The sequence below is a fragment of the Schistocerca serialis genome, chromosome 3, assembly GCF_023864345.2.
Source record: "Schistocerca serialis cubense isolate TAMUIC-IGC-003099 chromosome 3, iqSchSeri2.2, whole genome shotgun sequence".
In the NCBI taxonomy this organism is placed as follows: Eukaryota; Metazoa; Arthropoda; class Insecta; order Orthoptera; family Acrididae; genus Schistocerca; species Schistocerca serialis.
Genome location: NC_064640.1, coordinates 578,700,475 through 578,715,534, shown reverse-complemented (window position 1 = coordinate 578,715,534; position 15,060 = coordinate 578,700,475). Strand labels below are relative to the sequence as shown.

Sequence of the window (15,060 nt, the reverse complement as noted above, 5' to 3'; positions counted from 1 at the left end):
GCCGTAACGTCCAAAAGTGAAGCTGAACTCATGTTGCTGGAATGTATAGTAAATGTGGTGGAGCGGATAGATGAAGGGCTGCCTGACCTTGGCCAGAATGGCGCATCTTGTGCTCCCCGACGCTATCACACGCCCAAGTGGAGTCCCTGGATCGATTATCGATGCCGGCTGGTCCTCGGCGGTAAGCCCCCTATCAGTCTTGCTGAATGCCGGCATTATACTCAGTCTCAGGCATACAAGCGTAGTTACTCGAGTGAGGTGCAAGCATCGCAGCTCCTATTACCTCGAGCGAAACTGGTCTTGGGAAGGAATGAGATCATCTCCTGCGTGGCAGATCATTCCCAAGATAAGAGTTACAATCACAGTCATATTTCAATGGATAATCGGAACGACAACGAGCTTTCTGTTCACACTTATCTATTGCGTCTAGTTGAAGACACTAAGTTCGCCATTATCTTGAATAAACTACTAATTTGTTTTTCCCAGCTGAAAAGCAAATAAGTTGAGGAATGGCGATCTGTGTATATTGTTTCTGCTCGGAATGAAGTAGGGTTATTCTTGTGCAGTGCACTTTCATGTCGATCGTACAATCATAATAGAACCCTATTTGTCATGAAAGGTGTATGTCAAATTTTAATTATCATTAAAATGTTGTTACTATAATTATCGATATTTAATTTTATCGATGCAGAGATCGAGGCTATCCATCTATTTTATCACTCGTTGAATATCGTTGAAACCAAAGTCAGCAGGCTGAAAGCCAGAATACTGACTTTCGCAGATTCATATGTAAGGAAATTACTGTATCAGTGTTTGAACGCCGCACGCGCTAAGGTTACTGGAAATTAATTAGGAGTACTCAAAGCGAACGAGACTGAATACAGATTTCTTATTGGATGACACGTTGAATATGGTGCAGATTCAACGTCCTTCGTAACTCATCAACACCACCACTCTGGCGATTAGCAAACAACTCAGCGCTGATGGAAAAAAGATATATATTTATTCTGTTTATGAATGTGGTAAAACTTAGACTAATATCGTTAACGTCCTGCTGCTTCAGGATCGTAGAACAAAATCTCAGAACGAACATTATACCGTTCTTGGAATGTGGGGGTGGGGTGGGGGCGGGTTGGGAGGGTGGGAGGGAAGGAGGGAGAAACATCTTTCATACGGCTAGATCCACTCGTGTGGGATAAGCAGAATGTCATCAGTATGTTACACTCTTAGGGTCCTGTCAGCAGTCTGTAAAAGCCAGTGCCTTTTAATAACACACAAATTGTTCTTATATTCAGTACTTAGGTATTCTCTCCTCGGGAACAAATGCACAAAGTATCAACACAGTTTTCAAACTGTAGAAAAGGACCATAAACATCCATTAGGGTATCAGCTGACTTCGCGAAAACTGTAAGAAAAATGACACATATCAGCAGACAGAACTCTCCCAAGTTTCGATTCGTAATAAGCGCCGTGGCTTAGTTGCAGAGCACACAACCAGGAGACAGGTTCGTCAGAACATGGCCTGTTACGGAGCGTTGTGTGCATATTGCGACGTAGAATTCGCGGAATTTTAGTCAGTTGCGACTGTCCAGCGACGATTTCATACCAGATATGAGATGAACCTGCAACATATAAAGCACTCCAAGGGTGGTACAACACATTCCGTGAGACTGGCTGCAGAGAGGGTGCAGCGTTTACGGGAGTTATTCATCGGGAGTCAGCTGAAATCGCCGCCGACACATGATAGCAGAGAACTGCAGACATCGCAGACAACTACCTGGCGTATTCTACGTAAACGTCTGCGTGTAAGGCCATACAGGCTACAAGTTTTACATGATCTCACTATTCTGGACAGTATGCTTCGTTCTGACTTCCAATGCTGCTGGAGGAAGATGGTTTTCCACAGAAGTTTATTTTCAGTAACGAATCCCAGTTTCATGTGTCTGGAAAGGTTAATCGTGATAAAGTGCGTATTTGGGCAGAGAACATCCACACGAGATTGCGGAACACATTCATAATTCATCTGAAGTTGCTGCCTTGTGTGTCACGTCTCCTTGAAAAGTTTATGAACTGGATTTCTTAGCGGAGAAAATGTGATTGGTTTCGTGTTCATGGACATGTTGCGGCAAAGGCTTATGCCACAATTACAGCGAGGCAATGGAGACTTTATTTTGCAACAAGACAGTGCACCAGCACACTTCCTCTCAGACGTACAAGATCACTTCAAAGTCGTACACACCGAGCCAGGTGGCGCAGTGGTTAGCACACTGGACTGGCATTCGGGAGGACTACGTTTCAAATTTCCATCCGGCAATCCAGATTTAGGTGTTCCGTGATGTCCCTAAATCGCTTAAAGCAAATGCTGGGATAGTTCATTTGAAAGGGCACGGCCGATTTCCTTATGCGTCCTTTACTAAACCGAGCTTGTGCTTCGTCTCTAATTACCTCGTTGTTAACGGGACGTTCAACACAAATCTTCCTTCCTTCATTGCCGAACTGCCTCAGCGACGGATTGAACGTGCGTGCTGTGGTGATTCTGCTGTTCAGTGGCTGCATGTAATTTCTTCTTATGGGGTTACGTGAAAGATAGGGTATTTTGGCTTCCAGTGCCACCTAATTTGGAGATTTACAAGGTAGGGTAATTAATGAAGTCGCTCATTCTGATCATGATGGATTGGCATGTGTGTCGTAAGAGTTTGACGTTTGAAGCGTCACAAACGGGGCCTATTTTGAGCAGCCATGATCTGAGTTACAAACCTGGAGAGATGCTCTTAATCACCGATAGGTGTCTGTTTCCTGTATGACTTGTAGTATTTGCGCGGTTATCTTCTGAAAGCCTGGGGTACTCATAAAGCCCTATAAAGTGATCGAACTCACTGTAAACATCTGTTAAAAACATTTGGGATTTTAACTAGTCTACTTGAGTGCATTAACTAGTCAGTTACTCATATCAAAACTAACCTTCATTATTATTACACAAACCTCTGTGTGCACGACCATGGAACAAGATCGAGATTGATTTCGCATTTAGCAAGGAAGAATAAAAATAAAACCCATCAAGAAATAACATTGTACGATAAAATGCGTAAAGAGAATAGAGAGAGTACTAAAATTTATTTTTAAGAAGCCTATTAAGAAGTACCTAATAAGGAATATATTCTATGCAGTGAAGGATTATTTAGATGATACAATGTGTTAAAAATGTAACAAGTTAATAATAATACGAGGGGCATTTAGTAAGTAATGCAGCACATTTTTTCTGAAGGCATATTGGTTTTATTCAGGATCTCAATAAACCATATTATTCCCCATTTTTTGATACAGAATGCTATTTTTTAGTGCAATTCCCGTTCAATGGGACGACCCTACGCCACATTACTGCGAGGGCCTGTACGCCTGCTGGTCGACGTCGGGGCCAACATCTTGCTGCATTAACAACCCCCTTCAGAATCCCAGAAGACCGTCGCAATGACTTTTAATGGCCGTGGGTGTGGCAGTGCGGCATGTAACTTTTTCTTCAGAGCAGAGCTCATGTGCCCCTACTCCATATATTGCCGTTCTGTTTCCGGTTCTAAGTGATGAACCCATGTTTTATCGCTTATGACGATGTTCGACAAAAAATTGTCACGATCAGCCTCGTAACGCGCAAGCAAGACCGCAATTTCGTTGTCCTCTACGGTCTTCTGTTAGGCGGCGAGGAAACGATCAGGTGTACAGCTTTGAGCACCACCAATTGGTGGAAGAGTGTGTCAGACTGCCAACAGAGACGTCCCGTTGTGCAGCGAGGTATTTGTTTGTGATCCGTCGATCACCGCGAATGAGTGTGTCCACACGGTTCAACATTGCAAGAGTCAGCGGCTGGCCGGCAAACGAGGGATCGGACAGGTATGCTCGAGGTTGTTGCGATGATGACAGACCCCACGCCCAACATCTCACCGTGCTTTTGTTCACTGCGAGGTCTCAGCACATGTTTTGCAAGTACCCATGAATGTAAGGCACCTGCGTTACATACGCCGATTTGAAGGACACGTATAGCGCCACCACCTGTCGTAACTTCATTTATTGTAGGGGCTAAAGCTTGAATAACCGCGATGGCCCACAACAAATTTCGCATTTTTGCAACGGAAATTAGCTGAGAAAAATGTGTTGCATTACTTACTGAACGCCCCTCTCAATATGCTTTGTTCTGTAGACTGGGCTTGTGTTTGGGAGGATGGAGGTTCTAATCTTCATACGATCTTTCTGATTTAGTTTTTCCCTGGTTTTCATATACAGCATCACTCAACTGCCGGGATGATTCCGGCTGTAAGGGCATGGCCGAATACTTGTCCCATCGTAGCCAAACTAGACCTGCAAGAATGAAAATGCCTATATTACTACTACTAATACTGCAAGAATACTGGACACGTTGTTGTTTTGAAGTTTACTATTACTACTATTAGTGCTACGTGTCTAGCAAATACAAGCTTTTGGATAACTGTCATCCTTCATATGTCGGGAAGACTTTCGACTAACAGATCGCAGTACGTCATGCTGAACGGTGAAATGTCAATTGAAACGAAAGCGGCATCGGGTGTACACAAACGATGTGTAATAGGACCTCTAATATTTTCTGTATGCATTAAAGATTTGTCAGACCAGGTTAGTAGTACTATCAGATTCTATTGTCTGCGGGGAGTATTCCCGCTGGATGATCGTAAGGAAATCCAAAATAACTTACAGAGGGTGTCCACTTGTGTCCTTAATGGCAGCATTCATTAAATGTGGATAAGTGCAACTTAAAGTCCATAACAAGGACAAATAGCCCGGTAGTATCCTATTACAAGATTAACGGTAAACCTGTGGGGCCTGTCATAGCATTTACATACCTAGGGGTCTAACGATGCAACTGATCAGAACGAGTACGTGAAATCAATATTTGTGAAGATATATGTGTTAGGATGATTCTAGAAAAGTATAGTACATCTGTAAAAGAATTGTATGCAAGACGATAGTAGCAAGTCTTGTGGAGTACTGCTTCAGGATTTAGAGTCGCTGTTCACCTGGCGTGATAGCAAGCATTGGACGAACTGAGAGATGCGCTGCTAGAATCGGAACATGACGCTGTAGCGCATACTAATGTGTACCTGAAATGCCAGGAGAGCTTAAATGGGAGTCTCTGGAAGAAAGAGATACTTATTTCTCGGGAAAATGTGTTCTATTAATTGAAATAGTCGTTATTACAGGATGACTGTGGGAATTCTGGTGCTTCAGTCGTATACAGAGTCATACAGGTAGCTGCCGCCTACCATTGTCATTTTATGCAACCTGAAAAGCTATAGCTGGCCTTCATAGACCACGGTAACTATTAGTCCTACAGAAAAAATGAGCAGGACCTTTTTGTAGTAAATTTAATGTAGTTAAATTGTGTACTGGGATACGTTTTCGCTGGAGGTCACTGTTCTACAGTTATTCAAGAAAGACGTACGAAAGTGACCTTCAAACGCACCTCCATCCCACATTCATCCCTTATTAGTCAGGATTTCTAGTTCGTAGTTCGTGGCGCTCCTTCCTACCACGGTACAAGAATTTCCGGCTACACGAACTATTCCCGATATTCAATTTTTTTTGTTCTCTATTGATTGGGCTATTGCGCCACTAGCCAGTCGGGTATTTTGCTAACATTATTAATCTACACATGCCCGTGAGGGTAATGAATAAAAAACTAATTTTGTCACCGTTATGCTAAAACTTAATTACGTTTGCAGTTCGATCCAAACTTAACACTTCCAGCGCAGTCGTTTCGTAGTTAGAAGGCCCTAACGAATAAAGTGATGTAATTGTTTATTTTATGCTGTCAAAATTCACAAAACAGCTAGATAAAATTTACACAAACATCAATTTTACAATTTGTGAGTGGTAGACCTAGACTAAGCCGGTGGCGTAATAGGGCCAGTCAGTGAAGACCAAAAATGGTCGAATGTTGGAGATACGAGGGTTGTCCGGAAAGTAAGGTCTCCAATGATCTCCAGTCGGGACGGACCGAGCTACACTATGTAATCAAAAGTATCCGGACACCTGGCTGAAAATGACTTAAAAGTTCGTGGCGCCCTCGATGGGTAATGGTGTTGGCCCAGCTTCCACTCTTGCACGCACACGTTCAATCAGGTGCTGGAAGGTTTATTGGGGAATGGCAGCCCATTCTTCACCGAGTGCTGCACTGAGGAGAGGTATCGATGTCGGTCGGTGAGACCTGGCACGAAGTCGGCGTTCCAAAACATCCCAAAGGTGTTCAGTAGGATTAAAGTCAGAACTCTGTGCTGGCCGGTCCAGTACAGGGATGTTATTGTCGTGTAACCACTCCCCCCACAGGCCGTGCATTATGAACAAGTGCTCGATCGTGTTGAAAGATGCGATCGCCATCCCCGAATTGCTCTTCAACAGCGGGAAACAAGAAGGTGTTTAAAACATCAATGTAGGCCTGTGCTGTGATAGTGCCACGCTAAACAACAAGGGCTGCAAGGCCCCCTCGATGAAAAACACGACCACACCATAACACCACCACCTCCGAATTTTACCGTTGGCACTACACAAGCTGGCAGATGCCGTTCACCGGCCATTTGCCATACACACACTCTGCCATCAGATCGCCACATTATGTACCGTGACTCGCCACTCCACACAACGTTTTTCCGCTGTTCAGTCGTCCAATGTTTACGCTCCTAACACCAAGCGAGGCGTTTACCGGCGTGATGTGTGGCTTACGAGCAGCCGCTCGTCCATGAAATCCACGTTTTCTCACCTCTCACCTATCGCCTAACTGTCATAGTACTTACAGTGTATCCTGATGCAGTTTGGAATTCCTGTGTGATGATCTGGATAGATGTCTACCTATTACACATTACGACCGTCTTCAACTGTCGGTGGTCATTGTCAGCCACAGACTAGGTCGGCCTGTACGCTTTTATGCTGTGTGTGTCCCTTCACGTTTCCACTTCACTATCACATCGAAAACAGTAGACCAAGGGATGTTTAGGAGTGTGGAAATCTCGCGTACAGACGTATGACACAAGTGACACCCAATCACCTGACCACGTTCGAAGCTCGAGAGTTCCGCGGAGCGCCCCATTCTGCTCTTTCACGATCTCTAATGACTACTGAGGTTGCTGATTTGGATTACCTGCCAGTAGGTGGCAGCACAATGCATATAATATCAAAAACGTTTGTTTTTGGCGGTGTCCGTATACTTTTGATCACATATTGTAGCTTGAATCTGACAAAAGCGCCTTGTTCCTTGCTTCCCGCACCACTATTCTTGCCAGTCCCACGCTTATTCCTTGCGTTGCAGCCGTTAACGATGAAATGGAAAATCGACGCTCCCGCCAAATGGGAATTGCGTCTTGTGATTAAATTTCTGTGCTTTATGGGGTCAATCCTTATTGACATCCATCGCCAGTTGACCGATGTGTATGGAGGAAAATGTATGGACGTAAAAAAATGAGCCGTACAGACGCGCACGACGACGCCGGCTGCGGGCGTCCGTCAGTTCAGACGAGAGAGTGACGAAAGTCAAAATAGTTTTGCTTGCGAATCGGCGTGTGACTGTGCGAGAGGTTGCCGAACCGATAGGGGGCGTCTCTGAGACTACCGTGGACCAGATTTTGACGGACAATTTGAAGTATCACAAGGTGTGTGCCAGCTGGGTGCCGCGGATGCCTAGTGAACACAAAAAAAAAATTGCATCGAAAGTACCAGCAAGTTTCTGCGCCGTTAGCGGGAAGAGGGTGAGGAATTTCTAGATTCAATTGTAACCGGGGACTAGACGTGGGTTTACTGCTTCACGTCAGAGACTAAGGAACAATCGAAACAGTGGCGGCTTTCCGGTTCTCCAAATGTCAATAAGTTAAAGGAAACGCCGTCCAACAGGGAAAGTGATGGCTCCGGTATTCTGGGATAGAAAAGGCGTCCTGCTGGTTTTCTACCTGGAAAGAGGTACACCAATCATTGCGGCAAGGTACTGCGAAACACTAACAAAGCTACGCCGGGCTATATAGAGCAAAAGGAGGGGTCGTCTAACAAAGGGAGTTCGTTCGCACCATGACAACGCCCGCTCTCACGTCGCCAGCACCAAGATAGATCTCATCGCCAAATTCGTCCGCAGCCCGTGGTCCAAAGGCTAGCGTTGCTGCCTGTGGTTCACAGGGTACCGGGTTCGATTCCCGGCCGGCTTGGAGATTTTCTCTGCCCAGGGACTTGGTGTTTGTAGTGTCCTCATCATTTCATCACCACCACTCGTTACAATGGTTAGATTGGATTATGTAAAAATTGGTCTGTGTAATATTTGGAACTTTGTACGGGCGTTGATGACCGCGCAGTTGAACGCCCCACAAACCAAACATTATCATCGCCAATTCTGGTGGGAAATCATTGACCATCCTCCATACATCTCTGATGATGATGATGATGATGATGATGATGATGATGATGATGATGATGATGATGATGATTTATGGTGGAGGGCGCTAAACAGTAAAGTCATCAGCGATACATCTCTGGTTTGGCTTTCAGTGACTAGTATTTGTTCCCCAACTTGAAACATCACTTGGAGGGACTGAAATTCTCAAGCGACGTAGAGCTCAAGGCAGCTGTCCATTCCTTCCTGCACGAGTCAGCGGGCGAGTGGTACGACGCGGGTACGAAAAAGCTTCCGGAGCGTCTCCAAAAATGCATCAATCGTGACAGGGACTACGTTGAAAAATAGCTGACAGTCCAAGCTTTCAGAGTCTGTTATTGGTTTTGCAATGAAGTGATGATTACTAGGCCTATGTGAAAAAGTACTCGAAGAGCTTATTGTAGAAAATCGTTAATATTGGTACAAATATACTCCTCCTAGCACTCTGTGGTGGCGTTCAGACTCTGTGTGTAGGTGACTACAGTTACTAGTTTCCGACCCTAACAGTATAAATATGGCCCTGTCACTTAGAACATCTTGTAGACCTACAATCACCTTAATGATGTCAAGGCTTCAGAAGGAAATGCAGATCTGAACAGTGATACAGCTTATTCATACTGCAGTAGATTCTAATTTTTAATTATGCGCTAATGCGATAAAGAAGCGATGAAATTTGGAAACTGTTTCAGCTATTGGTGTTGGTGCTGTTGGTCTGTTAAACGTATTAACCTCAGCGTGAGTATACAAGAGGTTCACCACTGAGTCACTAATACCACCAAAACTGATTTGAATTTAATATAATTCGTAGGCTGAATTTCAACGATAATACTCACGAGAACACACACATCGAAGTTTTTAGTCTAAGAGATTGAAAATAAGTGATACGTGTTTCCCAGAGCAATGTTGAATTGAGAGTCAGTCCAGAACACATTTCATCATAGGAATAACGAAAGTAATTCATTAAGTTTATTTAAGCAAAACTGGTTTTACAGCGTTATCAGATGTGATATTGCTTCAGAGAAAACAATATTTGTAACGGAAGTATTGTATCCTAGATCAAAATCCTCTAAAACATTTTTTCCCTCACTTGACTTCTGGCGGTAACAAGTTTTTGCCATCAACCGCGATTTCCTATAGCCAACTGCATCTTCATCATTAAGCAGTCCATAAATGTGAAACTGGACTAGAACATTACTAACAGCAACAACCAATTCCCATATAACACTTGGAATTAGCCAGTCTAACGTACCTGTTATTAAATAAAACCACAAGCTGGATGTGTGTCTCTGGTAGTACAGGGATTGGACAAAAATATTGAAACTCTGAAAAAGCATTGCCATGCCTAATATGCTGTAGGAAATCCGTTGGTATTCAAGACAGCTTCCAGTCGTCTCGGAATAGATCAATACAGACCCTGTAAGGTTTTCAACGGGAATTTTATACTCTCTTTCCTGCAAAATAATAAGTTCACGTAACGATTATGGAGGTGGATAGCGATCACGCCCTCTTCTGTACTAAGTAGATCACAAAGGTTCAATAATATTGGAATCTGGTGGCTGGTGGTCACGGGAGATGCGAACAGATATTGTGCCATGGGATAGATCTGATGACGCAGAATGGTCACATAATCCTTGGCGGTAATGCGAACTTGAAGAGTAGCCATGACACCCGTGAAATACCCTGATATGGCTGCCCAAATCATCATCGAGCGTACGCCATGATTCATAATTTGAGATGTAAACACGGACAAAAGTGGCAACCAGTGTGACACGAGACTCTTTCGACCAAATTACATCCGTCCATTGCTCCATAGTACCGATTTTATGACTTGGGCACCACGTTTTCTTGTTACGGACATTCGCATCTCTGATAAGCGGTTCGGGATTTCCAGCTCGCCCTGCAATTCGGTGCTTACGGAACTCCCTTCGTGGTGTTTTTGCGCTGGCAAGGGTTCGCGAGAGTGATTTTGAGTTCTATGGGGTGGTTTTTGCAGCTGTTGTCCTCTTATTTTCTTTGTCACTAACCTCTTCAACGATCACCTACCGCGATCACGCAACACACACTTTCGTCCGCGTTGTGACTTAGCGGCTGATGATTTCCCGCTTGCCCCGTATGCCTTAGATATCTTCCATGCGTTGCATCTTGAAACGCCAAACATTTCGGCTTCCTAAGTCACGGAGGCACCCACTATACGAACACCAACATTTTGCCCACGTTCGAGTGCACTGAGCTTCGACGTAATGCACTGTCAGCTACACAGAACACAGTTATAACCACGACACACTATTGCAACGTACTGAGGACACGGCACTGCTGCCGTTCGTGCTCAAATACAACAGTGCAATCTGAAGGTTTAGCCATCATCTGCAGTTGTGTTCAAGTATCCGTTTCTCGCGATGTTTCCATATTTTTGTCCAACCCCTGTGTAAGTGGTCCTGAAATTATTGCTTTTCGACGCAATTGTTTTGCGAAGATCGTGTTCCGTTTAAACGTAAAAACACAGTCTTCTTGCTGAAGTAGCTGGGTCTGAAAGTGCCGGCGAAATTGATCCAGAATAGTGGATCACTTTTTTTGATGTAGGTCACTGTGCTAATTCTGTATCACCTGACAATAATTTCTGAACTCAACACACTTCTCCGCAAGTCGTTGCTATAGTCATTGAATGTTTCGTAGCCTTTGCACCGAAAGTCAAAATACGTTGCTATATCTATAGTTCTTTTCGAAAGGCTGCAAGTTGATATCAGAGTGAAGTGAGTAGAAATACTGCATGTGGTATAAAATCTGTAAACTGAATTTTGTATTTCCTTTTACAGGATCACCTACATCCACTTGCCTCTGCAGAGCAAATGGCTGTACGTAGGCACCGAGCGTGGGAACATTCACGTTGTAAACATAGAATCCTTCGTTCTGTCGGGATACGTCATCAACTGGAATAAAGCAATCGAAGTGTAAGTATGCACCTTTTAATTACCCATGTAATAGACAGTTTCTTGAAACTATTTATTTATTGTATATGTCAGATATTCTTTTCATGCTAGAAACCACCACCACAAATATTCGGGGTGGTGGTGGTGGTGGTGGTGCCGCCGCCGCGAACAGTGTAACTAACAGCGTATGCAGCACAAAAACTCCCCCCACAAATTTATCGTAACAGTCAGAGTGGTCTTCTTTTGCGTCCGTAGCAGTATAACACTGATACAGAAAAACTGGATTCCACAAGAGTGACAAGCTTGTTGTTGGTTCACTCTAAATAAACAATTAGTACACACGACTGTGATGTGAACGCATTGCTCTTACGCAGGCGGCTCAAAGCTTTTGGGTTAAAATTATACAAATAGTAGAAGTTCTCGTCAGAGAGCTTTGAAATAGGAAAGTATGGCAGAGAATTAATATGTAGTTGTTTATTGACATAGACAATTTCAGTCTTATAGCAACAACTTACGCTGGTAAGAAGTGTTCAAAGTAACGACCGCCAGTGTCAATGCACGCATTACAATGGCGCATTAAAATATTGTCATACTCTCTGACATCAGTGTTTTTTATTCTATGAGACAGCTCGCTAGCACCCTACATCCCAGCTCATCTTAATTTTTAACTACTATTACACACGCGCGCGCGCGCACACACACACACACACACACACACACACACACACACACACTCTCTCTCTCTCTCAATAGGAAAAAATACATAATAGCGAGTTAAGGCGATTCCACTGGAAGTGGGCCAGGATTCCCACTTCCAATCCAACGGTGTTGTTCAGGAGTACAGGGACATTAATACAGAGACGAGATGTACTGTCGTGTTAAAACCACATCCTCTCGCAGACAACTAGTAGTAGTCTATAACTGTGGCAGCACATCTCAAATGACTACCAGGCGACGTGAAGTATTCGAACACGTTAGTAACAAATAAGGTACTGTTACTATATCTTATTAAATATCGGCCCAAAATTTCGTAGAAAATAGCTACTGCTGATCTTAGGAGACGATGGCGTATCGACTTACATTTCTGCCAACGAGGATATTGCCGCAGTTGAAAACGCTGTCAAGGTTGAAATAAATCTCATCAGTGAACATACCTTCTCAAATTCAACTGTGCGAGCAGTTCTTTGCCGATAATCTTGCCCAGCTCTGTAGCTAGAACGAGCCTGTATCCACGGCGTTAAATTTTGTGCGATAAAGATGACGCCTGTTGTGAAACTTTTCCGGGCACTACATCCTGCTGTACCGTATATAAAACCCGCCGAGCTAGCCACGCGGTTTAACCCGCTGCTTCCCGAGCGGGAAGGCGTGCCGGTCCCCGGCACTAATCCACCTGGCAAATTAGTGTTGAGGTCCGGTGTGCCGGCCAGCCTGTGGGTGGTTTTTAAGGCGATTTTCCATCTCCATCGGCTAATGCGGGCTGGTTCCCCTTATTCCGCTTCAGTTACACTACGTCGGCGATTGCTGCGCAAACACTGTCTCCACGTACGCGTTCACCATAATTACTCTACCACGCAAACATCGGGGGTTACACTCGTCTAGTATGAGACGTTACCGGTGTGGAGGGGTGGAGGGAGAGGGGGGGGGGGCACTGGGGGCCGAACCGCACAATAACCCTGGGTTCGGTGTGGGGCGGCGGTGGGGTGGGTGGACTGCTGTGTCCTGTTCTGACGTTGTGAACCACAGAGGGCTACGGCGGGACGAAGTGTCTCCGTCGTTTCTAGGTCCCAGGTTCAACGGTTCAATACATACACACACACACATACACACACACACACACACACACACACACACCGTATATAAGGTGCGTCTCTGCTAGTTACTGTAACATGTTGCAAGCTGAACTACTATCTGAGATAATTATTCGCGATCTGTTGCGTCAATGTGCTCGAATTAGTTCTAGCAATTATTGAAGTTCGCACTTGCGAACGACTCTGACAACGAAGTGTGGCTTTACAACCATAGGTTTGTGTAGTCCATTGTTGTACATGCGTTCTACTAAAAGTAGCAGCTGTAGACACTAGGGTTTCTCAGACAAGCACTGATTGCACACACGAAATTGGCTTTCATTGCTACAGTATTGATAAATTATAAGAGGGTAGAAAAAACTAATAAAGGATGTAGTCAACACAGTAACGAAGCTGAATTCTGTATATTTTCACTCAAACCTCAAGAATAAACATGACGGCCTTATATAAAATCATTCAGTACGTATTTTTCCGCATCGAGGTTACATAATGCGTCGAGGTCGTGCGAAGAAGATTGACCGCAGAATATCGCGAGGCGCAGCAGCGCCGCCAGTAACAATTTCGGGAAATATTTCCACTCTAGCCATGTTCACACTTTCTTACAGAATATCATTGAAAATTACCATAATTAAGGTACAATATTTTTTATAACTATACATATTAAAATGAGCGCCTCTTCATGTTGGTCACTTCGCGATCTTACAAAACTTTGGAACATATTACACTAAGTAATAATGAAGCATTAAATGGTGGCAGCACGCACAACTTTTAAAATCAGCAAATACAAGTAAATATTTCTATACAGGGTGTCGCAGGTGAAATGGTCGATATTCAGAGATATGACGGGAATGATCATTCGAAGCAATAAAAGTCATGGGCTTCTCTAAAATGCATACCTTAAGAGCTGTGAGCACGTCTTCATCTTCGATACTGTAAAACAAGTATCTTCTGCTGAACAAGTGCCCGTAACTCTTAAGGCATACATTTTAGAGCCCATGTTTGCTAGACATTTTTGCTTCGAATGATTTTTCCTCATATGTCCCTGAATATTGACAATTCTTCTTAGGATACTCTTATATCTCTCAACGATTTGTCAAAATCTGTGTACCTTTTCCTTCTTTTTGAAGAGGCAGGGCAATTGAATCTTAGTATGAAATATACATTTATTGCTTCCTCCTTCAGCTTATCAGAAAGTATACGTTCGGATGTGTTTGATCTATTGAGGAGTTTGCCGCTGGTTAAAAACATTCGAAATTTCAGTTTGTATACTAGGATTTTCCATCCATTGATTGGCGATATAAGCTGCGACTTTCTTGACCTTTTCTCCACGTTGCAAAACTACTCGGTTGGAAGTACGCCAGTAGCTGCTTCTCGGAAACACCCCTGTCGGAAAGCCCAGGTAGCCTAGCCTCCGTAGCCGCCTGGGACACCAAACCTCTTTTAGGGATTTCCAGCTGTTACCTGCTGTAGTCCGCCTTTGTACTCGGCGCCATGCTTTGGTCAAGCTTATGAAATTCCACCACGCCGCTGCATTCGCTTCCCAGGGCAAGCAAGAAGCCAGCAAGTCTTGTGAACTTGGGACCCTGCCGCACTTGGACGCCACGGCAGGTCTGCTGGCAGCGCTCAGGTCTGATAGTACGAGAGACCAGCGGAGACTTCAGAGGAATTCTTTCAGTCTACGCTCAGTAGAAGAGCTAGTGGCTTTGTGCGAAAGTTCTAAATAAGGAGGGAATGCAGGAAAAGGCGTTCTGAGTACATCCCTTCATTGCTGGTCGAAACATGTAAGAGTTATTTCACACGCTGTATGATGATTTAAGAAATTACAGTGCTAAATTTCGCAGTTTTTTTTTTTTTCAGGAAAGTAATCTCACCAGGGGAAAAGATTTTCGTGACCTGT

General features: G+C 44.1%; 1 protein-coding gene across 4 annotated transcripts in view; it reads left to right on the top strand.

Moving 5' to 3' along the window:
• Nucleotides 1-15,060, top strand: part of LOC126470469 (syntaxin-binding protein 5) — a 1,027,167-nt gene that overhangs the window by 487,544 nt on the left and 524,563 nt on the right. For all 4 annotated transcript variants that reach the window (XR_007586213.1, XM_050098331.1, XM_050098330.1 and 1 more), the window contains exon 4: nt 11,245-11,379. Coding sequence is in view for 3 of the 4 variants with exons in the window: in XM_050098331.1 (XP_049954288.1) it covers nt 11,245-11,379 (135 nt within the window). In the remaining variant the exon portion in view is untranslated. The remainder of the gene's footprint in view (nt 1-11,244; nt 11,380-15,060) is intronic.